The sequence below is a fragment of the Rhinopithecus roxellana genome, chromosome 5, assembly GCF_007565055.1.
Source record: "Rhinopithecus roxellana isolate Shanxi Qingling chromosome 5, ASM756505v1, whole genome shotgun sequence".
Taxonomy (NCBI): domain Eukaryota; kingdom Metazoa; phylum Chordata; class Mammalia; order Primates; family Cercopithecidae; genus Rhinopithecus; species Rhinopithecus roxellana.
The window spans coordinates 46,785,325-46,812,108 of record NC_044553.1 but is presented as its reverse complement, the minus strand read 5'-3'; the positions used below and the strand labels follow the sequence as shown (position 1 = coordinate 46,812,108).

At 41.8% G+C, this 26,784-nt stretch overlaps 1 protein-coding gene across 16 annotated transcripts in view; it reads right to left on the bottom strand.

Annotated features, from left to right (window-relative positions):
- The window catches only part of FAM81A (family with sequence similarity 81 member A), a 163,303-nt gene that overhangs the window by 8,805 nt on the left and 127,714 nt on the right, over positions 1-26,784 (bottom strand). For all 16 annotated transcript variants that reach the window (XM_030929697.1, XM_030929692.1, XM_030929685.1 and 13 more), the window contains 4 exons: positions 24,655-24,773; positions 8,953-9,082; positions 6,987-7,093; positions 604-739 (listed from right to left, as the gene is read on the bottom strand). In XM_030929697.1, the coding sequence (XP_030785557.1) occupies positions 604-739; positions 6,987-7,093; positions 8,953-9,082; positions 24,655-24,773 (492 nt within the window). The remainder of the gene's footprint in view (positions 1-603; positions 740-6,986; positions 7,094-8,952; positions 9,083-24,654; positions 24,774-26,784) is intronic.

Genomic DNA, 26,784 nt, shown 5'->3' with positions numbered 1-26,784 from the left:
CAGCCTCCCAAAGTGTTGGGATTACAGGAGTGAGCCACAGTGCCCAGCACAAGACTTTCTTGATATCGTTATTGAGCAGTTCTACAAACCTTAGCTCTGTGAGAGACTGGGATGAAGGATAAGGAAAATGGGGGAAAAAATGGTGGATTCTGTTTACATGTTGCACTGCGGTATCTCACATGTAGCTACAGCAGAATGGTGTGATCTGGAGACGGAAATCTATTCAACACCAGACAAAAAAAGCAAAACCAGATCAAGAAATTAAAACAAACAGGGACAAAGTTGGTAATTCTTAGTTTTATGTAGAAATGCAGATGAACAATTTGGATCATTAAGGTTTTAGCTTAAGTTCATCTTAACTGAAAGTACTGAAATTTTCTACTTAGTCTTTGTTAACCAAAAGAATTCAAAGTGTTCTATCTCTTTATGAAGAATACAAATAATCAATATGAACTATGGCAATGGATTTTAAGGCAAGAAACAATTGAACAGCTTTAGGTGGTGCCAAATAAATCAGTGATAAATTACTAGGTATTATCATTCAAACAGTGTAGGCTCCCATTGAATAACTTTACTAAATTTTTGCTGAACATCAATACCTACACTGTTTTCCTTCACAATCAAGGAAAGCTGATCAATTTTCTGTAAAAGCTCTTTTTCTATCCGTTCTTGTTCCTGTTGCAACCAACTCCGTGCAGATAATATCTGGTTACTGAGTTCCTCAACTGTACCTTTAAATCTAAAAAATAAAAATAAAAATAAATTGCAAGTTAGATGTAAAACAGTTTTTTTTTTAAATTTTTATTTTTTTGTTTTAAGTTCCAGGGTACATGTGCAGGATATGCAGGTTTGTTACACAGATAAACATGTGCCATGGTGGTTTGCTGCATCTGTCCACCCATCACCTAGGTATTAAGCCCTGCGTCTATTAGCTATTTTTCCTGATGCTCTCCCTTGCCCCACCCATGCCCCCAGACCCCAGTATGTGTTGATCCCCTCTCTGTGTCCACATGTTCTCATTGTTCAGCTCCCACTTACAAGTAAGAACATGCGGTGTTTGGTTTTCTGTTCCTGGGTTACTTTCCTGAGGATAATGGCTTCCAGCTCCATCCATGTCCCTGCAAAGGACATGATCTCATTCCTTTTTATGGTTGCATAGTATTCCACGGTATATAAGTACCATATTTTCTTTATCCAGTCTATCACTGATGGACATTTGGGTTGATTCCATGTCTTTGCTATTGTGAATAGTGCTGCAATAAACATATATATGCATGTATCTTTATAACTGAATGATGTATATTCCTTTGGTTATATGCCCAGTAATGGGATTGCTGGGTCAAATGCTATTTCTGGTTCTAACAATTTTTTTAATGACATCATACAACATCAATTTCCAACTATCGTATTTCTGGTATGTATGCCAGCATTAAACTCGGTTCAATCAGAATTGCATGGTTACCTTTCCTTAGAATTGCACTTAGCACTAACTTGGGAAGCTGGCAAGGCAGGAGAATACAACAGATAAACCATTTGATGGTGGTTCCTACTCACGAGGAGTGGGTGGCACAGGCACTGAGGTGACACAGCGGCACAGAGCTGGGCCAGCTGCAGACCCCTGAAGTTCCGAGGGTCCACGACACTCCTGGCTCAGAGGACACAGTGTCTCTCATCTCCTCTTCTAAGGTCTCCTTCTTCCCCAGGCTCTTCCTTCTAGTCCCTTTTATCTCTTGGGACTAGAACCTGGCTCCCTTTCTCTCTAAAGTTCCCCAAATTGCCCTTGCCCTCTATGGATACTTCCTAATGTAAATCAAAAGAAAAATTGAAAGAAAAAATAAAACCCTCCCATCCTTCCATTCCTCTCCCTTCCCAAATTCCTTATAACTGTCCATACATGCTACCTCCCTCTTAATTACTTCTTTCCAGTTTTTATCATAATATGTAATAAAATACAGAAGAATGTATGTGATGTAGACATGTGATTTAAATAATGATAACATGAACACCCATTGTAGTAGACCCACCACTTGTCCTGCAATATGTTCTCTTCTTCTTCCTTATTAAGAAGCCCACAAATGTCAACTGAATACATAGCTGCCTAGCCAGAGACCACATTTCCTAGGCTCCCTTGCAGCAAGGTGGAGCCTCAGGATGCATACAAGTCATAAGCATGGCTTTCCAGTCATATCTTTAAAAACAAAGCTTCTGCCTTAGACTCTCTCCCTGTCCCAGGTTACTGGGAAGCGACAAGGACTGGAGCCTTGGAAAAACCACACTGAGTTATGAGTGCTGCCTGCCTCCTCTGGACCACTGATCTCTGCACTGTTAAGTGAGAGCCAGCATTGAAGCTAGCCTGTACCCTAAATACACAACCGTGAACCCCCGCCAGGTTAAGACATGGAACATTGCCAGGACCTTAGAAGACCCAAGTGTACGCTGCAATCACCCCACAACCCAAGAAGTAACCATTAACTGGAACTTATTGTTCTTTATCATTTTATTCTATTGCTTTGGATCCTAAAATAGCATATTTTTCAGCATTGCCTTTTTTTTTTTTTTGAGACGGAGTCTCGCTCTGTCACCCAGACTGGAGTACAGTGGTGTGATTTCGGCTCACTGCAACCTCTGCCTCTCAAGTTCAAGTGACTCTCCTCCCTCAGCCTCTTGAATAGCTGGGACTACAGGCACGCACTACCATGCCCGGCTAATTTTTGTGTTTTTTTAGAGACAGGGTTTCACCATGTTGGCCAGGCTGGTCTCCTGACCACAAGTGATCTGCCTGCCTTGGCCTCCCACAGTGCTGGGATTACAAGCGTGAGCCCCCTTGCCTGGCCAGTATTGCATATTTTTTAATTTTATATAAATGGAACAGTACTACAATATGAGTTTTCTACTTCTTTTTTCACTCAGCATATGTTTGTGAGATTCATTCACGCTGATTTGTAGCTGTAGTGAACTCATTTTCATTGTTGAATAATATTCAATTTTGTGAATATACCACAGCTTATCCAGTCTTCTGTTGATGGACATTTGTTTTGGTTTGTTTTTACCCATCTTTGCTATTAAAAATAATTCTGTTATGGGCCGGGCACAGTGGCTCACGCCTGTAATCCCAGCACTTTGGGAGGCCGAGGTGAGCAGATCATGAGGTCAGGAGATTGAGACCATCCCGGCTAACACGGTGAAACCCCATCTCTACTAAAAATACAAAAATTAGCTGGGCGTGATTGCATGTGCCTGTAGTCCCAGCTACTCGGGAGGCTGAGGCAGAAGAATCGTTGAACCCGAGAGCTGGAGGTTGCAGTGAGCCGAGACTGAGCACGCTGCACTCCAGCCTGGCAACAGAGCAAGACTCCGTCTCAAAATAAATAAATAAATAATAATAATGCTGTTATGAAAATACTGATACATAGCTCCTGGTTCACATTTGGAAGAGTTTCTCTAGGGTCCGAACATGTCCAACTTTTCCAGAAAACACCAGACTGTTTTCTAGAGTGGTTGTACTACTTCACATTTTACTGAGTGCTATAAAAGAGGTCCGGTTCTCCACATCCCTGCTAACACTTTCACATATCTGATGTGAATTTGTGTCCTTTGGATTTTTTCTAACATTTGGAAATTATACACTCAATTTTATTCTTTTAGAATAGAAATTTTAATATATACATTTAATTTATCAAAGTCTAAAGTTATTCAATGTCTCTAATTTGATTCTGAAAAACTCATAAGAATAATTTCAGAAATCTTCCTCCTCATTTAGATGTTGTCATTGACTTATATTTTAGTTGTGTTTTGATCCTCTGCAAATTCAACTTTAATATTACCGTTTGTTTAGATTTGCCCAATGTTCACCATATTCTTTGCTCATCCTTTCTTCTTATATTTTGGACCTTCTTTTTGTATTATTTTATTTTTTTCTTTTTCTTGTTTTTTCTTTCTTTCTTTTTTTTTGAGATGGAGTCTCACTCTGTTGCCCAGGCTGGAGTGCAGTGGCATGATTTCGGCTCACTGCAACCTCTGCCTCCCGGGTTCAGGTGATTTCCAGCTACTTTCGTATTTTTAGTAGAGACAGGGTTTCACCATGCTGGCCAGGCTGGTCTTGAACTCCTTACCTCAAGTGATCCACCCGCCTAGACGTCCCAAAGTATTAGGATTACAGGCGTGAGACATGGCGCCCGGTCTCTTTTCCCTTTCCCTGAAAGCTATCTATCTATCTATCTATCTATTTATTTATTTATTTATTTTATTTGTTTTTCAGACAGAGTCTTGCTGTATTGTCCAGGCTGGAGTGCAGTGGTGCAATCTTGGCTTACTGTAACCTCCACCTCCCAGGTTGAAGTGATTCTCCTGCCTCAGCCTCCCTAGTAGCTGGGACTACAGGCACATACCACCATGCTTGGCTAATCTTTTGTATTTTTAGTAGAGACAGGGTTTCACCATGTTGGCCACACTGGTCTTGAACTCCTGACCTCAGGTGATCTGCTTGCCTCAGCCTTCCAAAGTGCTGGGATTACCACTACACCCAGCCATGAAGGCTGTCTTTTTAAAATTCCATTAGTGTAGTTCGTTAGTACACTTTGAGTTGTTGTTGTTGTTGTTGTTGTTTTGAGAGAGTCTCATTCTGTCACCTTGGCTGGAGTGCAGTGGCTCAATCATAGCTCACTGCAGCCTCAACCTCCTGGACTCAAGCAATTCTCTTGCCTCAGTCTCCTGAGCAGCTGGGACTATAGGCATGTACCACCACACCCAGCTAACTTTGAGTTCTTATTTGTCTGAAAGATCTTTATTTTTCCACTGGCTGACAATCAATCAGTCTCTCAGTATCTGAAGGTACCAGACCACTTTCTCACCATAATACGGCTGAGGAATCAGCGTTGATCTAATTTCTCTCTCTGTTTTAAGACCTTTCTGTATTTGGTGTTCTGTAGTTTTAGAGCACCCAACTGATATGTCTAGACTTGGCTTTTTACTTATTCTACTGGAATGTATTTGGCTTTCTTTTTCTTTCTTTCTTTCTTTTTTTTTTTTTTTTTTTGAGACAGAGTCTTGTTCTATTGCCCAGGCTGGAGTGCAGTGGTGCAATCTCAGCTCACTGCTGCAACCTCTGCCCCCTGGTCTCAAGCGATTCTCATGTCTCAGCCTCCCAAGTAGCTGGGATTACAGGCCCGTGCCACCACGCCTGGCTAATTTTTGTATTTTTAGTAGAGACAGGGTTTCACCATGTTAGGCAGGTTGTTCTGAAACTCCTGTCCTCAGGTGATCCATCCGCCTGGGCCTCCCAGAGTGCTGAGATTATAGGCATGAGCCACTGCACCCACGCTGTATTTGGTTTTCTTTTTTTTTTTTTTTTTTTTTTTTTTTTTTTTTTTTTTGAGACAGAGTCTTGCTCTGTCACCCAGGCTGGAGTGCAGCGGCCAGATCTCAGCTCACTGCAAGCTCCACCTCCCGGGTTCACGCCATTCTCCTGCCTCAGCCTCCCGAGTAGCTGGGACTAAAGGCGTCCGCCACCTCGCCCAGCTAGTTTTTTTTTTTTTTTTTTTTTTTTGTATTTTTTAGTAGAGACGGGGTTTCACCGTGTTAGCCAGGATGGTCTCGATCTCCTGACCTCGTGATCCGCCCGTCTCGGCCTCCCAAAGTGCTGGGATTACAGGCTTGAGCCACCGCGCCCGGCCTGTATTTGGTTTCCTAAGTTTGCGATTTCTTTCATCAATTCCGTGTGTTTGTCTGCCATTCTCTCTTTTGATACTGCTTCTCCCCTATTCCCTCTATTATCTCTCATAGGATTCTGATTAGGCATAGGTTGGGCCTTCTCACTCTATCTTCTTCTATTTGTGTCTATTGCGTCACAAAAAACCCCTGTGAGCTGGCCTGCCTCCCCTGCAGCCTCATGCCCCAATGCTTCACCCTCACTCCCTATTCCAGTCACCCTCGTCATCTTTCAGTTTCTTGCAAGCCACATTCCTCCCACGACAGGCTGTGCAACCTTGTATATTCTCATCCTACTCTTTACAAAGCAAAGCTCCATTCACTCTCCAGCTCTCACCTCCAGCATCCCTTCCTCAGGAAGGCCCCACAACCAGGCCTCTCACTCATTCTCACAGCCCCGCTGAATTAGTTTCCTGTGGCTGCTCTAACTAATGACCACAAACCTGGTGCCAGAAAACAATACAGATGTATTCTCTTGCAGTTCTGGAACCAAAAGGCTAAAATAGGTTTCACTGGCACAAAGTCAGGTGTCTGTAGGGCGGGTTCTTCTGGAGGCTCTGAGGGGAGATTTGTTTCCTTGCCTTTTGCAGCTTCTAGTGGCCTCCTGTGTTGCTCGGCTTGGAACCCTTTGCCCTGTCCTCAAAGTGCATCACTCCAGTCTCGCTTCCATTATCGCATGGCCTTCTCTCTTCACTCCTATTGCCTCCCTCTTATAAGGACTCTAGTGATCACATCAGGCTTATCAGATAAAACCCATTTTAAAATCCGTAACTTAATCATATCTGCAAAGTCCCCTTTTGCCGTATGAGGTAATGTATTCACAACTTCCAGGGATTAGGACATGAAGATATTTAGAGGACAATTATTCAGCCTACCACAACCATGAACCAAACCTTCAACGCACTTACCACCATTAGTAATCATATAGTAGATGCTCATTTACATCATTGATGAACAGTCACCAGCTCCCTAGACTAAACTCCATAAGGATAAGAACAGAGTCTGGTTTGTGTTCATTACCAGATCCTCAGCCCCTAGGCCAATGAATACTCAATACATACTTGTTGAATGAATAGGTGGATAATTATCCAAACATAAAAAACAATAATGATGAAGGAAAAGTGGCAACAAGCTACATGGAAACTTTTCTTTTTAACTTCCATTATTGTTTTCAATTTGTGCAATAAATAAAAACCAAGAGGAAAAAAAAATTGTAGTATTGCATAAACTCATACAGAACTTTAAGTTGTTTTTTTTTTTTAAATAAATTGATTGCTTACTTCGTGTCCAAAAGCTGAAGCTGGTGGTTACTGTCTCTGTGGGACATCTTCAGTTTGGTGCTCTGCTCTGATATTGACAAGTCCACTCTGTTCAAAAGCTGAGAAATCTGGAAAAGAAACCTTGCTTATAAATATCACATCTAACGTCTTCGGATGCAACTTCAGAAAACATTTAGTAAGCCACATTCTAGTCAATGGCATTAAGATTCAGTCTAATTTGATAAATTCATTTATGAGTCTACCTCATCTTCCCACCTCCATTTTCTTCCTTATGTACCCATTGAAAATCAAGACCAGTAGCACTGCCAAAATATTCATCATGGGCCGGGCGCGGTGGCTCAAGCCTGTAATCCCAGCACTTTGGGAGGCCGAGACGGGCGGATCACGAGGTCAGGAGTTCGAGACCATCCTGGCTAACACGGTGAAACCCCGTCTCTACTAAAAAAATACAAAAATCTAGCCGGGTGAGGTGGCGGGCGCCTGTAGTCCCAGCTACTCCGGAGGCTGAGGCAGGAGAATGGCATAAACCCGGAGGCGGAGCTTGCAGTGAGCTGAGATCCGGCCACTGCACTCCAGCCCAGGCGACAGAGCCAGACTCCGTCTCAAAAAAAAAACAAAAAACAAAAAAAAAACAAAAAAACAAAATATTCATCATGCACTAAACACTTAATTTTACATATAGTTCTCTGATGAGCAAGCCCAATTCCTGCCCAAGACCACAACTTCTACCAGTTGTCATGAAAGACAGTCAACCTTACTTTGGAATTTCTACCATCAGTATAATGGCTAGTCATAGAAAATAGAATTTTTATTGTTTACAAAATCCATCAAGCTCTCAGATTTACCTCCGTAACAAATCAGGTCACCAGTCAATATAACTTGTAGACTATCTCCCTCCTGTTCCTTTCTCACACCACCTACCCATGTCCCTTGTAACACTGGAATTTAACAAAAGCTAGTCCTGTGTGAAATTTCTGTCTTTTCAGCAAAAATTAGAATGTTCCATGTTCCTTACTTAAAGATTCATGGTATTTGTCAGATCCAGAAGAAAGAGAAAGCAGGTCTCTTTTGATGGATCTCTGTACATATTTTACTTGGCTCGGCTATAAAGAAGCTTATGATTTCCTTAGCATCTCTTCTCTGGTATAATAATTCCATCCTCACTCATTCTTCAAAAAAGAAATTATTATTGGATTGTCTTTTTATCCTTTTTCATAGTTTTATAATATCTGTATTTTTCACATAAGTAGCTTTATATTCTTATTGGAGATAATTAAGGTATAAATGTATTTAATCCAATAAGTTAACCAGATGCTCCTGTTTTACTGGAATAGTCTCTTTAAACGAACAATAGCAAATAAGGCAGATACTGTTGAAAAAATCCTAGAAGACAGGCCCTATGATGGCAAAGGCAAACTTTTAAGTGGCCAAAAAACAAACTGAAATGCCGAAAGTTTTGCTTTGTGAAATTAATCTGTGATGTTTGAGGTCAAACACTCTCATATTCATTAGCCTGCCTTCGCTCTAGCTTTGCCTAATTTTGTCCCACATACAGACTATGTGATGAGGTAGCACATACAGTGAGTCCCAGGGAATACATTCTTTCCTGAATCAAAAATTGGGACGAGTGGCATGTAAAGGAATGCTTGATCACTGACTTGTGAAAGAAATAGCTTTCAAGGTGTCATTTAGAATTTCTGGAAAGTATTAGTTGTTCTAGGAATGTGGTGGTGGCGGGGAAGAATTAGGATTATACCAAACAATTTTGGTGGTTTGGTTGCCAGACACATGAAGGGCCACTCTAGTGAAAAAGGAATGGAAGAAGCAAAGAAAAGATGCTTATGATTGGCATAAACCCATGTTAGGTGCCCCAGCTGGTTTCTCCTGTAAGAAATCATCAACACCATGTTATTCTTAGCTAAGAACAAATTACCCACTTCTAAAAGCTACCTGAAACAGGTCGTACCTGTCCCTCTGCATCTTTGATTTTCGTTTCCAGGATAAGTTTGGCAGCCTGCTGTTCTTTGTTCAAGTGCTGGAGCCCCTCATAGGTCGTTTTGTGCTCTGCAGAAAGTCTGGCTATGCTGGCATCACATCTGTCCAGACAAAGAACAAAGCTGATTCTTATTAAAGTTTAAAAACAAGCGCAAAAGCTTCCTTACACACTCTGAAATGCAAAACCCACTCAAAGAAACTGTACTATCAATCATTCTTTTGAACAGAGGCTCGAATGAATTCAGAGAACTGGCCTCATTATGGTTTTTAAGCTAAACCACAGGGATGTTGCTTAATAAGGCTAGAGATGCAACCACCAAAGAAATAAAGTCTTTACAATGATCATGAGTACAACACTGTATGTGCAGCAAGAGGACAATACAAAGAGCATAGCTAGTGTGCTGGATGTGGTCTGTCACTCTTCAATATCACTCCTGCCTTTCAAAGTTGGGGGCCTCCTTGGATTTGGGAGGCAACTTCTACTATGTTGGAAAATATTACTTCTAAACTTTGACCAAATCACTTGTAAGGCTGTATAGTATGAGTGGGGTCTAGAGCAGGGGAAGGCTTTGCAGCCAGTTCAAGCTGTAGTAAAAGCTGCTGTCCTGCGGGCCTCGCAACTTGGCAGATCCAATGGTACTCAAAGTATGTGTGGCAGATGAGCTGTGTGGGGCTTCTGTGAAGTCCTAATAGGAGAGTCACAAATGGACCCATAAGAGTTTAGAGCTAAGTAATGCTCTGTTCTGAGACAACATTCCTCTGTTGAGGAGAAGCTGCTGGCTGGCTCCTGGGCTCTAGTAGAGACAGAATGCCTAAGAGTGGGACATTAGGTGAGTCTGCAATCAGAGCAATCCATCATGAATACCACACTAGAAGGTGGGCCTAGAACAGCACTCCACCTTCAAGGGGAAGGGCTCAAGCAGGTTCAAAAGGCACAAGTCAGTTACAAGAGCCCAGATTCCCACCATGGCATCTATTCCTGCTACTGCACCAACTCTCTTTCAATCCATGCCTATGACTTCATCTTCTCCCTCCTGCTGCTTGGGAGGCTGAGGTTGAGGCAGGAGAATTGCTTAAGCCCAGGACTTCAAGGCCAGCCTAGGTGACACAGCAAGACCCTGTGTCTACAAAAAGATAAAATGATCATACAAAAAAAAAAAGAAAAAACCTGCGGCTTCTAGAAGAGTTCTTGATGTCTTGATGACCAGGTGGACTGAGGGAGAAAGTCAGGCCTGGCTACAGATGGTCACGCCCAGTATGCTGACACCTTCTGGAATAAGACTGCTGATGCTTACAGGTCCACTCAGGAGTCACCCTAAAGACTGTCAGGAAGGCAGAATTTCATACAATATATTGGGAGATTCATTTTGCCTGGCATAAGAGATGGCCAGACATTCAAGGAAAGTGGCTAAGGGTTAGAGGCTTAGGGAAAAAACTGGAGGATTAGTGACAAGGAAAACAGTTTATATAAATAGATCATTCTTAAATGACAAAACATTTTTGCTCCTTGTAAACACTCTTTGTATTGTAGGGACTGAAGCCCCAAACTATACTTCCCAGATGTCCTTGCCAGAAGGGTCTGAGTTAGATTCTGACCGTGAGAGGCATTTATACAAGACTCAGAAGGTAGAAGAGGAGAACGTTTTACTCTCCCCTGTCAGTAGTGGGCAGACACAGGGGCGAACTGCAGATGTGAGGAGTACATCCACTTTCAGGCACACGCCATCCAGCAAATCACTTACTTCCATGCTATTAGGCGGCTAAGATGATCAATGAGTCCTTTCTGTGATTTTTTTTTTTTTTTTTTTTTGAGTCGGAGTTTAACTCTGTGGCCCAGTCTGGAGTGCAGTGGCGCGATCTCGGCTTACTGCAACCTCTGCCTCCCGGGTTCAAGCCATTCTCCTGCCTCAGCCTCCTGAGTAGCTGGGATTACAGGTACACGTCACCACACCTAGCTAATTTTTGTATTTTTAGTAAACACGGGGTTTTACCATGTTGGCCAGGCTGGTCTCAAACTCCTGACCTCTGGTGATCCACCTGCCTCAGTCTCCCAAAGTGCTGGGATTAGAGATGTGTGCCACCGTGCCTGGCCCTTGTCTTAATAATTCTAGACTGGACATAGTTGCAGATAGAATCAGTGGATTCAATGATAGTAGCAAGGAACTCACTCAGAATGTAGTGGACAGAGATTAAAAACATGAAAAAATAGTTAAGAAACATGGAAGTCAAATAGCGGGATGCTAACATGAGTCAAGGAGGAGTTCCAATAGAAGGAAATAGAGACAATGGCAGAGAAGCAATATTTGAGGTGTGAATGCCAACAATTTTCTAAAACTGAAGAAAGGTATGAATTTTAAGATGTTCAATGAATACAAACTGGGATAAGTAAAAATAAATAAAGCATGGGGAAATTCAGATAACCAATGACAAATATAAAACCTTAAAAGCTACAGACTAAAGAGAAGTAACCTACCAAAAACTACCAAAAACTGACAATAAGACTGACAGCCCTCAATAGATATAGGAGACAATAGATATCAGAAGATAATGGAGAAATATCTTGTAAATATTGAGGGTAAATAACCTATCATCCAAGAATAAGTACAAAATAAAGACTGTTTCTAACATGCAAGGATTAAGAAATATATCACCCACAAGCCAATACTGAAAAAGTTACTAATGAATGTACTTCAGTAAGGAGAAAAGAACATCCACAAAGAAGGAGTAGGGTGCAAGAAACAATGGTGAGTAAATGGATAAAATTGTGGTAAATTTAATTTATCATTGACTCTAAAGATAGTAAGCTACCCGCTCAATTATTCCAACATTCTTATAGACTCACTTTGCAACAACTGTTCTAGAATGTAAACTGCATGCAAGGAGACATTATATATGCCTTTTTCATCACTAAAACCCTAATACCTAGCATATGGTAGAGGCTTAATAAATATTTGTGAATGAATGAATATAAGGAAATATTTACTATGTACTAGGTACTGTACTAGATACTTGACATGTTATTTCATTAATCCTCACAAATCATTCCCGTGTCATAAATGATGATTAAAAATAATGCCAAATATAGACCCTGATTTTTTATTTTGAGTTCATAATTTTTAGCAAAATATTATTTAAATCATATTTGGGGAAAGCTGAGGTTTTTAAAATACTATGAAATAAAAAATATTATAGTTTTTTAAAAAGACATTATTTTCTAGTCCAAACATAACCTTTCCAAATAAACATGATCAGGTATCACTACATTAGACCAGTTTCATCACCTTTACAAAGCTGTTTGAGGGACAGACTGTGTTTTAAAATGTAGTTTGAAAAGATCTCAAAATTATTCTGAAGACTTCACTAGCTATCACTTGGCTTCACTGCTGTGTCTCACTTGGAAACAAAAGTACTATAACATACATTTCTATTAATACAACAGTGGTTAGGGCTGGGCACGGTGGCTCACACCTGTAATCCGGCACTTCAGGAGGCTGGGGCAGGTGGATCACTTGAGGTCAGGAGTTTGAGACCAGCTTGGCCAACATGGCAAAACCCCATCTCTACTAAAAATACAAAAATTAGCTGGGTGTGGTGGTGCACGCATGTAATCCCAGCTACTCAGGAGGCTGAGGCACAAGATTCGCTTAAGCCTGGGAGGCAGAGGTTGCAGTAAGCCGAGATTGCACCATTGCACTTCAGCCTGAGTGACAGAGTGAGAATCTGTCTCAAAAAAAAAAAAAAAAAAAATAGTGGCTAAATACATTGAATTATAGTACATAGATGTAGCAGAATACTCTATATCGAATTAAAAAGTATGCTAGATCTATGTGCATACTGGAAGAGTGTCCACATACATTGTTACGTGGAAAAACTTATGTTGCAGAATAGTGTATATAATACTTTGTAAAGTTAAAATCACACTGTTAAGTAACTTATTAGACTACAAACCATTATATCATTGTAATGATAAACTATTATCTTATTACTAATTATGAGAAAAGTCTGAAAGGACAGACAACAGACTGTTAACATTAGTTACCTCTAAGGAGTAAAACAGAGCCAAGAGATGGGAAGGCTTTTTTTTTTTTTTTTTTTTTGACAGAGTCTCACTCGGTCACCCAGGCTGGAGTGCAGTGGTGCGATCTCAGCTCACTGCAACCTCCTGGGCTCAAGCAACTGTGCTGCCTCAGGCTCCTGAGTGGCTGGGATTACAGGTGCCCACTACCACACCCAGGTAATTTTTGTATTTTTAGTAGAGACGGGGTTTTCACCATGTTGGCCAGGATGGTCTCGATCTCCTGACCTCCGGTAATCCACCCACCTCGGCCTCCCAAAGTGCTGCCACCACTCCTGGCCAAGCTTCATTTTTATTTTGTATATTTATTTGCGTTTCTGATTCTTTCCTACCATTACCCATCCCTTGTATGCTTTTGTAAATAAAGAAGCAGGCTGGGTAGGGGACACAGAGAAGAGCACAAGGTAGGATACCAAAGACTCCCATCAGAAAACACAGCTGGGCATGGTGGCTCACACCTGTAATCCCAGCACTTTGGAAGGCGAGGTGGGCGGATCACCTGGGGTCAGGAATTTGAGACCAGCCTGGCCTACATGGTGAAAACCCATCTCTACTAAAAATACAAAAATTACCTGGGTGTACTACTACTGGGTGTACCTGTCTCTACTAAAAAATAAAAAATACAAAACTTAGCTGGGCGTGGTGGCAGGTGCCTGTAATCCCAGCTACTCAGGAGGCTGAAGCAGGAGAATCGCTTGAACCCAGGAGGCGGAGGTTGCAGTGAGCTGGGATTGCGCCATTGCACTCCAGCCTGGGCGACAGAGCAAGACTCTGTCTCAAAAAACACACACACAGTGAAGTCAATACTGGTTTTCTTATGTTGAAAATAATGTTCTTACTCTCAAATGTTTCAGAAAAAAAATTCCATACACGAAAGAATAATACAGTAAATGTGACATATTGTTAACAATTGGTGAATTTTGTAATTTTTATAAATTTAAAATGATTTCAAAATAAAAATATATTTAAGATAAAAGGAGGAAAGCAATATTGCTATTTCATCTAGCATTAAATCAAATACATCGTTCCTGTCTTAAAAAGAACTCATAAAAGACAGTCTCAGGGCTTTAATATAGCTGTGTGTATGGCTCAGCAGCTTTAGTTAAACAAGAATTTGCGATGAATCTAATCAGTTTTCCTACTCATCCTTAATGCTCTACATCATGATGAACAATAATGTACTCATTCCAAATTTTCCCTTTTTGGGTCTTTGGACAGCTGTTATCTCCCAGGTACAATTTCAGGTTGTGGCCATCAGGTGGCAGAGTGACTCTATTGCTAGGCTTTCCTAATCACTGGTGGTCAGAAGTTCATCGAAAGTCCCAAACGTCTAACGGGTATGACTTGGGCCACACGCTGATGCAGAACCTCTTCGTCTGCATATGACATAGTGGCGTAGCATACCAAACACAATGACATTTAAAACATCAGTCTGGTCGCTCATTTTCCATATTACTGTAATTTTTGTATACATACATAATTATTGTATATATGTATCATTAAGCCCTTTATAGCTGGCAGTTATTTAATTATAGTACCATAAAACTATAGGACACTTAATGTCCCAGGGCATTGTCAAAAATAGTAGACCAATATGCTGGTAATTAGTAGAGCCTAAGATTTGGGTGTGAAATCAACAGAGGAAGACAGCCTGATAAAATATCAGGGAAATATCAAAGAGAGCCCTTCCAAAACCACTGTCATTGCAGATGATTGTGCCCATTTCCCAAACTGTACTGAGAAAGTGACATCAGAGGCTTCATATTGCAGGGTAAACAGACATCACTAAATTAGTCCATTCAAGTTGCTAAACAAATAAACATGCAAACAACCTCAAAAACAAGCTAAGGGGACTTGCATCCAGAGTTGCTACAATATATTATCTAAAATGGCCAGGAAAATGCGAACTATACTCAGGGGGAAAAGAACAGGCAAACCAACTGCCTGAAGAGGACACAGATGTCAGATTTTAAAAAAGAAAACTTTAAATAGCTAATATAAATATAGAATGAGCAAGCATAGGATGATTGAAACCACACTTTAAAAAGCAAAGGAATGTATAATAACAATGTTTCTTCAAATATAAAATATTAATAAAGCTATAGAAATTATAAAAGAAAAGAAGAACCTAATGGAAACACTGGAATAAAAAATTGATAGGGGAGCTCAACAGAAAATGTGAACAGGTAGAACAAAGACTGGCAAACTTGAAAATAGGTGGATAGAGATTATGGAGTCTGATGAACAGCGATTAAAAAAAGAAAGAAAGAAAAATGAAGAGAGTCTCCAAAAAAAAAATAAGACACCATTAAATGCACCAACATATGCATAATAAGAATAATAGGAGAGAAGACACAAGGCATGGTGGCTTACACCTGTAATCCCAGCAACTCGGGAGGCTGAGGCAGGAGAACTGCTTGGGGCCAGGACTTTGAGACCAGCCTGGGCAACACAGTGAGACCCTGTCTCTAAAAATAAAAATAAAAATACTTAGCTGGGCATGGTGATGTATGCCTATAGTCCCAGCTACTCAGGAGACTGAAGTGGGGGGATCACTTGAGTCCAGTAGTTTGAGGTTACAATGAGCCATGATCTTGCCACTTCACTCTAGCCTGGGTGAAGAGTGACACTCCAACTCATAGGAAAGAGAGAGAAAGAGAAGAGAAAAGAGCATAAAAAATATTCAAAAAATAATGGCTGAAATGTTATGGAAAACATTTCCAAAATGTTATGAAAAACATTAATTGACACAAACAAGTAGTTCAACAAGACTCCAAGTAGGGCAAATACCAAGAGATCCATACCAGACACATCATGGCCGGGCATGGTGGCTCATGTCTGTAATCCCAGCACTTTGGGAGGCTGAGGCAGCCAGATCACTTGAGGCCAGGAATTTGAGACTAGCCTGGCCAACATGGTGAAACCCTGTCTCGACCAAAAATACATAAATTAGCCAGGTGTGGTGGTGCATGCCTGTAATCCCGGCTACTCAGGGTGCTGAGGCATGAGACCCACTTGAACCTGGGAGGCAGAGGTTGCAATGAGCTGAGATCATGCCACTGCACTCCAGCGTGGGTGACAGGGTGAGTATGTCTCAAAAAAAGAAAAAGAAAAGAAAAAGACATAGACATAGACAAAGAGAAATATTTGAAAGCAGCAAGAAAAAGAATTCCTCACATACAAGGGAACTAGAATAATCTTAATAGCTAATTTTTCATCAGAAATAATTGAGACCACAAGGCAGTGGATGACATATTCAAGGTGCTAAAAGAAAATAAGCTGTCAACCAAGAATCTTACATCCAGCAAAACTACTTTTCAAAAAAATAAGGCAAAATAAAGACATCCCAGAAAAACAAAAAATGAGAGAATTCATTGTTAGAAGACCCACCCTAGAAGAAATACCAAAGTTTGCCAGGCTAAAAGCAAGTGCCCCAGATAGTAATTTGAATCCTCATGAAAAAACACAGAGCATGGGTAAAGGTAATTATGTAATTACAAAGAGCAATATAAATGAATATTTTCTCTCCTGTCATAATTGATTAAAAAAAATGTTTAAAATAGTATGCATACAATTGTATTGTTACATACATAGAACAATGTACATTACATTACAAATTTAACATATTTGATAATAGCACAAAGGAGGTGGATGGAGCAAAGCTGTACTGGGGGGTAACAAAATGACAACAGATGGCGTCATTTCAACAAAATGCTAGCAAACTGATCCTGCAATATACAAAAAGGATTATATATCATGACCAAGTGAGACTTATTTCAAGAATGCAAGTTTGAATTAACATCAGAAAAGCAATTAGTGTGTAATAAACCTTATCAATTGAAAAAAGGACAAACCCCACACGATCATCTCAACAGGTGGAGAAAAAGTATTTGACAAAATCCAATACTCTTCATGACAAAAACAGTCAACAAACTAGGAAACTAGGAAAAGAAAATCTTTCTCAACCTAGTAAAGAGCATACACAAGAAAATCCACACTTGGGCTGGGCGCAGTGGCTCACGCCTGTAATCCTAACACTTTGGGAGGCAGAGGCAGGTGGATCACTTGAGGTCAGGAGTTCAAGACCAGCCTGGCCAATATGGCGAAACCCCATCTCTGAAAGAAATACAAAAACTAGCTGGGCGTGGTGGCAGCCACCTGTAATCCCAGCTACTCGGAAGACTGAGGCAGGAGAATCACTTGAACCTGGGGGGCGGAGGTTGTAGTGAGCCAAGATCGCACCACTTCACTCTGGGCGACAGAGCAAGACTCTGTCTCCAAAGGGGGAAAAAAAAAAATCCACACCTAACATTCTACTGAATAATGAGAGTATGGATGCTTTCCCCTAAAATCAAAAATAAGACAAGGGTATCTGCTCTCACCACATTTATTCAACATCATACTGGAGGTTCTAGTCAGGGCAATTAGGCAAGAAAATGAAATGAAATCCAGATTGGAAAGTAGAAAGTAAAACTCTATTTGCAGATGGCATGATCTTGCATATAGAAAATCCTTTTTAAAAATCCACTAGAAATTATTAGAAGTAATTAATGAGTTCAGCAAGGTTGCAGGATACAAGACCAATACACAAAATCTACTGTACTTGTCTACAGTGGCAATAAAAAAAAAAAGATTTGCTATTTACAGTAGCATCAAAAAAGAATAAAATACTTAGGAATAAATTTAAAGAAGTATGAAACTTATACTTTTAAAACTCCAAAATATTGTTGAAACATATTAAAGATGACCAAAATAAATGGAAAGACACCCACATTCGTGGATCCAAATACTTAATTTTGGGGCCAGGCATGGTGACTAACACCTGTAATCCCAACACTTTGGGAGGCCAAGGTGAGAAGATCACTTGAAACCAGGAGTTCAAGACCAGCCTGGGAGAGACCCCGTCTCTACAAAAAATGAAAAAAATCAGTGAGATGTGGTGGCACATGCCTGTAGTCCCAGCTACTCAGGGAAGCTGAGGTGGGAGGATTGCTTGAGCCCAGGAGTTCAAGCTGCAGGGAGTTGTGATCACGCCACTGCACTCCAGTGTGGGCAACAGAGGAAGATGATGTTTCTAAAAAAATTTTTTTTTAAAGAAAGGCTTGTTTTTTTTGTTGTTGTTTTGTTTTGGTTTTTTTTTTTTTTGAGACAGGGTCTTGCTCTCTCTGTCACCCTGGTTGAAGTGCAGTGATAAGATCATAGCTCCCTGCAACTACAGGCATGTGCCACCATGCCCAACTAACACATTCATTTTTTCATAGATATAGAGTTTTGCTGTGTTGCCAAAGCTGGTCTCAAACTCCTGGCCTCAAGCAATCCTCCTATCTTGGCCTCCCAAATCCCTGGGATTACAGCCATGAGACACTGAACCCATTGAAAGACTTAATATTTTTAAATGGCAATATTCCCCAAACAGATCTACAGATTCAACACAGTCCCTATCAATATTTCAACTGGTTTCTTTGCAGAAATTGACAAACTGATCCTAAATTTTTTTATTATTATTATTAAAAAAATTTTTTTTATTATTATTATTTTTTGAGACAGAGTCTCTCTCTGTTGCCCAGGCTGGAGTGCAGTGGTGCGACCTTGGCTCACTGCAACCTCTGCCTCTCAGGTTCAAGCAATTATCCTGCCTCAGCCTCCCGAGTAGCTGGGATTACAGGTGGCTGCTACCATGCCTGGCTAATTTTTGTATTTTTAGTAGAGACGAGATTTCACCATGTTGGCCAGGCTGGTCTTGAACTCCTGATCTCGTGATCTGCCCACCTTGGCCTCCCAAAGTGCTGGGACTATAGGCGTGAGCCACCATGTGCTGGGACTACAGGCATGAGCCACCATGCCCAGCCTGATACTAAATTTCCCCTCCCCCTCCCCCTCCTTCTCCTTCTCCTTCTTCTTCTAATTTGAGACAAAGTTTTGCTCTGTCACCCAGGTGAAGTGCAGTGGCATGATCTCAGCTCACTGCAACCTCTAGGTTCAAGCGATTTTCCTGCCCCAGCCTCCCCAGGAGCTGAGATTACTGGTGTGCGCTACCACACCCAGCTAATTTTTGTCTTTTTAGTAGAGATGGGATTGCACCATATTGGCCAGGCTGGTCTCAAATTCCTGACCTCAGGTGATCCACCCGCCTTGGCCTCCCAAAGAGCTGGGATTACAAGCATGAGCCACTGCACCTGGCCTGATCCTAAATTTCATAAGGAAATACAATGGATCTAAAACAGCTAACACAATCTTGAAAAAAAAGGATGAAGTTACGAGGACTCACACTTCTCAATTTCAAAATTTACCACAAAGCTATAGTAATCAAGATGGTGTGGTACCAGCCTAAGAATTGGGAATCAATGGAATAGAATTGAGAGTCCACAAATAAATCTATACACCTATTGCCAAGTGATTTTCTTTCTTTCTTTTTTTTTTTTTTTTTTGAGATAGAGTCTTGTTCTGTTGCCCAGGCTAGAGTGTTGGCGAGATCTTGTCTCACTGCAACCTCCGCCTCCCAGGTTCAAGCGATTCTCCTGCTTCAGCCTCCTGAGTAGCTGGGACTACAGATGCAGGCTGCCACACCTGGCTAATTTTTGTATTTTTAGTAGAGACGAAGTTTCACCATATTGGTCAGGCTGGTCTTGAACTCCTGACCTCCTGATCTGCCCACCTCGGCCTCCCAATGTGCTGTGATTACAGGCGTGGCCACCGCTCACAGCCGCCAAGTGATTTTCAACTAGGGTGCCAAGACAATTTGATGGGGAAAGAATAGGCTTTTCAATAAATTATGCTGGGATAAATAGATATCTACAAGGAAAATAATAAATGTGGAACCCTACCTTGTACTATATACAAAAAAAATTAACTAAAAATGGATCAAAGGCCTAAATGTAAGAGCTGAAACTTTAAAAACTTAAAAAGAAAATATAGGCATAAATCTTCATGACCTGGATTAGGCAACAGTTTCTTAAATATGACACCCCAACACTAGCAACTGAAAAAAAGATAGATGTTAGATATCATCAAGATTAAAAATTTTTAAGTTTAAAAGACAGGAGAAAATGAAAAGACATCCCTTAGAATGGGACAGTAATTTTTCAAATCAGATATCTGATAACGGAATTATATCTAGAATATATAATTTTTAAAACTCTACAGCTCAGTAATAAAAAGACAATTACCCAATTTAAAAATGGGCAAGGAATCTGAATAAATACTTTCCTAAAGAAGATACAGCAATGACCAGTAAGCACATTAAACGATGTTCAGTACCATTAGTCCTCAGGGGGATGCAATCAAAACCGCAGTGAGATACCCCTTCAAACCCACTGGGATGGCTATAATCAAAAAGATAGGAAACAACAGTTACTGAGGATGTGAAGAAATCGGAGCCCTCAGACACTGCTGGGGGCAATGTAAAATGGTGGCCACTTCCGCAAACAGTCCTAGCTGCGCTGTTCCTCAAAAGTTAAATATAGAGTTATGTTACTCCGCATTTTCATTCTAGGTACATATCCAAGGGAAATGAAAACCTATGAGCACACAAAAACAAATAGACAATAGGCCGGGCGCGGTGGCTCAAGCCTGTAATCCCAGCACTTTGGGAGGCCAAGACGGGCGGATCACGAGGTCCGGAGATCGAGACCATCCTGGCTAACATGGTGAAACCCCGTCTCGACTAAAAAATACAAAAAACTAGCCGGGCGATGTGGCGGGCGCCTGTAGTCCCAGCTACTCGGGAGGCTGAGGCAGGAGAACGGCGTGAACCCAGGAGTCGGAGCTTATAGTGAGCTGAGATCTGGCCACTGCACTCCAGCCTGGGCGACAGCAGCGAGACTCCCTCTCAAAAAAAAAAAAAAAAAAAAAAAAAAAGACAAATGTTCACAGCAGCATTATTTAAAATAGTCAAAAGTGGAAGCAACCTAAACATTCAACTGATTAATGGGTTTTTTAAATGCAGTCCACAATGAGGTACTAGGCAGCCATAACGAGGAATGAAGTACTGATACATGCTACAACATGGATGAACCCTGAAAACGTGATGCTAAGTGTCAGAAGCCGGCCGGGCGCGGTGGCTCAAGCCTGTAATCCCAGCACTTTGGGAGGCCGAGACGGGCGGATCACGAGGTCAGGAGATCGAGACCATCCTGGCTAACACGGTGAAACCCCGTCTCTACTAAAAACTACAAAAAACTAGCCGGGCGACGTGGCGGCGCCTGTAGTCCCAGCTACTCGGGAGGCTGAGACAGGAGAATGGCGTGAACCCGGGAGGCGGAGCTTGCAGTGAGCTGAGATCCGGCCACAGCACTCCAGCCTGGGTGACAGAGCGAGACTCCGTCTCAAAAAAAAAAAAAAAAAAAAAGTGTCAGAAGCCAGTCTCAAGGGAACACATTCACTCGAAATGCTCAGAAGAGTGAAATCCATTAGAGAGAGAATGTAGGCCTGCCATGGACTGGGGATCTGGGGAGGCTGGGGAAAAATGGGGAGTGACGGCTATTGGGTATGGGGTTTCCTTTTGGATGATAAAAATGTTCTGAAATCGATTGTGGTGATGACTACATGACTATGTGAATATACTAAAAACCACTGCATTGTGTGCTTTAAGTAGTTGACTTATATAGTACCTGAATTAACTCTCACTAAAGCTGTTCAGAGAGAGAGGAGAGAGAGAGAAAGGGGGCCATCTATCAGGCCTTCAGGTCTGATCAAGTCCTGTTTAGAACATGGTATGCCACGTGAGCTAAATGTGTATCTCACCTCCACAGAGAACTTGCCTCTGCCCTTCTGAGCTGGATTTACAGGGGAAAAAATCAAGGCCCATTTGCTACTAATTACATCACCAATAGACCCATAAAAACTATAAAATTAAATATGAAATAATATAGCAACCTAGTAACTTAAGAATACCACTTAAAATGTTCATACCCCTCCAATACAATTACATAGTCAATACAAGAAAGACAAGAAACTTTTCCAAAGAATTTTTATTTCACATTAATTCATTTCAACAATCAAGTCTCATCAGCATTCCAGGGAAAAGACTAATATAGCTAAAAAAAAAAAAAAAAAAAAAAAAAAGCAAAAATATCCAGTACTCATAACAAACATTTTTTATGCCTTTAGAGTGAAAGTTTTTGTTATAGGGAAGGAACAAGTTGGGTAAAGAAGTTGATAAGAAACTGAAGAGTATAAGATTCCTGAAAGTATTTTAAAATAATTTTTCTACTTTGTATTAGAACCAGCATCATAAGGACAATGTTACTGCTCTTGCCCCTGAGATGATACAGCTACCAGTGGTTGCAGGCCCTCTCCATCACATGCAGGGCACCAAGCCTCTCACATGTATTCCATCACTTGATCTTCATCTGCAACTCAAGCGGCTATGAAGATCCTCAAAGTCCTCCTAGAGTCCCTAGTCTGTCCTGTAGCTCTCCAGTTCTTCTAACTCCCTGCTGTTCTGAGAGGTATCATAGAGCTGGTATTTCTTTTAAGCCAAACTCCACAAATAAAGAGTTAAGGTGTTCCAGTCCTCTTACAGTGAGTTTCCAGGTCATTTCTTCATTCAAATGGATGATGAATGTTGAGTATCTACTGTTTTCCAGAGACTGTTCCAGGCACTCAGCTATAGAGAGATAACACATCTGGAACCCCCCCTCCAACACAGTAAGGGCAGCAGAGTGAGGAAGACAACAGAGAGACTCAACAGAGCAGTAAGTGCTAGGAGAGCTCTATGGAGTGGGGGTGTCAGGGAAGACTCCCAGAGTGGGTGACACTTCAGCTGAACTTTAAAGACTGAAAAGAAGTTAGAAAAGGAGGAGGAGGCTGGGCACCGTGGCCCACACCTGTAATCCCAGCACTCTAGGAGGCCAAGGTAGGCAGATCACCTGAGGTCAGGAGTTAGAAGCCAGCCTGGCCCACATGGTTAAAACCTCATCTCTACTAAAAATACAAAACTTAGGCGGGTGCCTGTAGTCCCAGCTACTCGGGAGGCTGAGACAGGAGAATTGCTTGAATCCAGGAGGCGGAGGTTGCAGTGAGTCGAGATTGTGCCACTGCACTCCAGCCTGGGCAACAGAGTGAGACTTGTCTCAAAAATAAAAAGAAAAGAAAAAGAGGAGGAAAAGGAATGCTAGGTACCAGAATAGCACATACAAAACTGTAGCAATAGAAGAACATGGCTTATTCAGGGACTAACAAAGAGTTGATCACTGCTGAGAGGTACAGTGCAAAGGTAGAGAGAGGAGAGGGAGTCAACAGGGTGTCATCCCCAAGGATCACACTAAGGAGACTGGAGTTCATCCTGATGAGCACAGAAAATCACAGAAGGAGAGTGATCAACCTGTCCCCCATCCAATCCATGCAGCCCTCTGCTATTAGATTGATCTTTACCCAGCAGACCCAAACACACATGCCCAGCATTCAAGGCCCTCGACATGTTGTCTGCACAAACACACCCTAACACTACTCCTCCCTGCTCCAGAGGCCTTGCATGCTAGAGGTCCTTGTTCTTTCTTCCGCCCGACTCCTTGCAGACCACCCTCATTGCCACCTCAGGCTGACCGGACGTGCCATTTGCTCCTCAGCTCCGGTGCTGATACGTATTAATGTACTTGGCTCTTAGACCCAGCAGAGGGCAGAAGAGGCCCATAAATACTTCGGACAAATTTGTCCCAGCCAGATAAAAACAGCCCTAGACACAGTCCTGGTGCAGTGCTTCCCAGACTTTCCCATGCATGTGAATTCAGGGATCTTGTTAAAATGCAGATTCTAACTCAGTAGTTGCAGGGTGGGCTGGAGACAGTACATTTCTAACAAGCTCTCCGGTGATGTTGAGGCTGCTGGTCCATGCAGCACACTTTGAGAAAATAGCACTTTTCATACTGAGGAGAAAGAACTTTTTTCTAAGTTTCCAATCTTTCCCAGACCAATACTTTCAGAAAATAAAATAAAAATGAATAACAGGAAAAATTAAATTTCCAAAACGACATACGAACTCTGTCAACTTTATATTATCGGATTCAATAAACACAGAATTACCCTATCAAATTACAAGGTCAGCTGAGTGAGTTCCCCCATCATTTCCTCCCATGAAGACAACACCAGTTGCGTAACAAAAGAAACCCATGCCGGGCGCGGTGGCTCAAGCCTGTAATCCCAGCACTTTGGGAGGCCGAGACGGGCGGATCACGAGGTCAGGAGATTGAGACCATCCTGGCTAACACGGTGAAACCCCGTCTCTACTAAAAAATACAAAAAAAAACTAGCCGGGCGAGGTGTCGGGCGCCTGTAGTCCCAGCTACTCGGGAGGCTGAGGCAGGAGAATGGCGTGAACCCGGGAGGCGGAGCTTGCAGTGAGCCGAGATCGCGCCACTGTACTCCAGCCTGGGCGACAGAGCAAGACTACATCTCAAAAAAAAAAAAAAAAAAAAAAAAAAAAACCCATGGCACCCCCCTCACAACCAGATTTAACTCCTACCACTGGATTTTATGGCCAAAGCATGGAGGGAATGTACTAAAGGAAGCTTTGGGGCTTCCTTAATATATTCCCCACTATAATGGAGTTTATAGAAAATGGTTTTTGATGAATAGAGACCCCAACATTTGAACACCTACCTTGCTACTCTTCCTCGAAGATCTCCCAAACCGGAGAGCTGGCGCATCTCCAGGGTCTTTAAGGCAGAATTAGTTCCATAGCTAATGTTGTCCCGGGCACGAATCTGCTCCTGGAGTACCTGGGCAACATAAAAAACACTAAGGGAGTCATTAAGAATTCACATGCTTCCACAAAAACATTTTATACTTTCGGCGAAAATAAGAATGTTTAACTCAATCTTTCATAAGAGACTCCTTTTCAACAGTCACCTGATGTACACTTAAACAGAGAACTAGGGGGCTAGACAGACACCTTAGAGGTTCCTCCCAGAGCAAGTCCCTTTATTTACCATTAAAAACTAAGTTCCAGCTGGGCGCGGTGGCTCACGCCTGTAATCCCAGCACTTTGGGAGGCCGAGGCAGGCGGATCACGAAGTCAGGAGATGGAGACTATCCTGGCCAACACGGTGAAACCCCATCTCTACTAAAAATACAAAAATTAGCCGGGCGTGGTGGCGGGCGCCTGTAGTCCCAGCTACCCGGGGAGGCTGAGGCAGGAGAATGGCATGAACCTGGGAGGCGGAGCTTGCAGGGAGCGAGATCCCGCCACTGCATTCCAGCCTGGGCGACAGGGGGAGACTCCGCCTCAAAAAAAAAAAAAAAAACAAAAAACAAAAAACAAACAAACAAAAACTAAGTTACTTTAGTTTTAGTATTTCTTCCTTGGTAATGAAGCCATTTTCTTTTTCTTTTCTTTTCTTTTTTTTTTTTTTTGAGATGGAGTCTTGCTCTGTTGCCCAGGCTGGAGTGCAGTGGCACAATCTCAGCACAACTTCTGCCTCCCAGGTTCAAGCAATTCCCCTGCCTCAGCTTCCCGAGTAGCTGGGATTACAGGCATGTGCCATCACACCTGGCTAAGTTTTGTATTTTTAGTAGAGACGGAGTTTCACCACGTTGGCCAGGCTGGTCTTGAACTCCTGACCTCAGGCGATCCGCCCGCCTCCACCTCCCAGAGTGCTGGGATTATAGGTGCGAGCCATGGCACCAGCCGGCATTTTCTTTATAATACAGTATTTGCTGGGTCCATAGATTGGATACAGAGTGTTTTCTTTTTTCAATATTTTTATGGCAGTTTAGAATTCCTCTTTGATCTAAAGATATCTTAGGAATCTAAGGATTATTTAGAATTGTGTTTTTTTCATTTTCAACCAGTTAAGGGTTTTTTTTAGTCATTTGTATTATTTATTTCTAATTGTATTGACTTGTGATTTTATAAAAATATTCCTAGCACAGTGGCTCATGCCTGTAATCTTAGCACTTTGGGAGGCTGAGGTGAAAGGATGGCTTGAGGCCAGAAGTTCAAGTCCAGCCTACATAATAAAGCAAGACTACATCTCTACAAAAAAATGTCTTCAACTCAGGTAAAATTTCTTCTCCTGTGTAACTAGTATTTCTTCTCCATCTGTTTCTTTTTCTCCTCTGGAACTCCTATTACGGACATGCTGGGTGTCCTGGCTCTGTCCACCAAGGCTTTTAACTTTTCCCTTGTGGTTCCTCTCTCTTTGCCTTTGGTTGTAATGTCTCAGGGATTTCTTCTTCTTTGTCTTGGGGGCAACTGATTGCCTCTCATTCATCTACTGACTTTGTTTTAATTTTTAATTTTTGTGGGTACATAGTAGATGTATATATTTATGGGGTATATGGGATTTTTTTTTTTTTTTTTTTTTTTTTTTGAGATGGAGTCTGGCTCTGTCACCAAGGCTGGAGTGCAGTGGCGCTGCAACCTCCGGCTCACTGCAACCTCCGCCTCTCAGGTTCAACCAATTCTCCCTGCCTCAGCCTCTCGAGTAGCTGGGATTACAGGTGTCCACTACCATGCCCGGCTATTTTTTGTATGTTTTAGTAGAGATGGGATTTTGCCATGTTGGCCAGGCTGGTCTTGAACTCCTGACCTCAGGTGATCCGCCCACCTCGGCCTCCCAAAGTGCTGGGATTACAGGCTTGAGCCACGATGGCCAGCCATGGGCTATTTTGATACAGACATACAATGTGTAATAATCACATCAGGGTGAATGATGTATCCATCACCTCAAGTATTTATTGTTTCTATTACAAACAATCCAATTATACTTTTAGTTGTTTTTACACGTA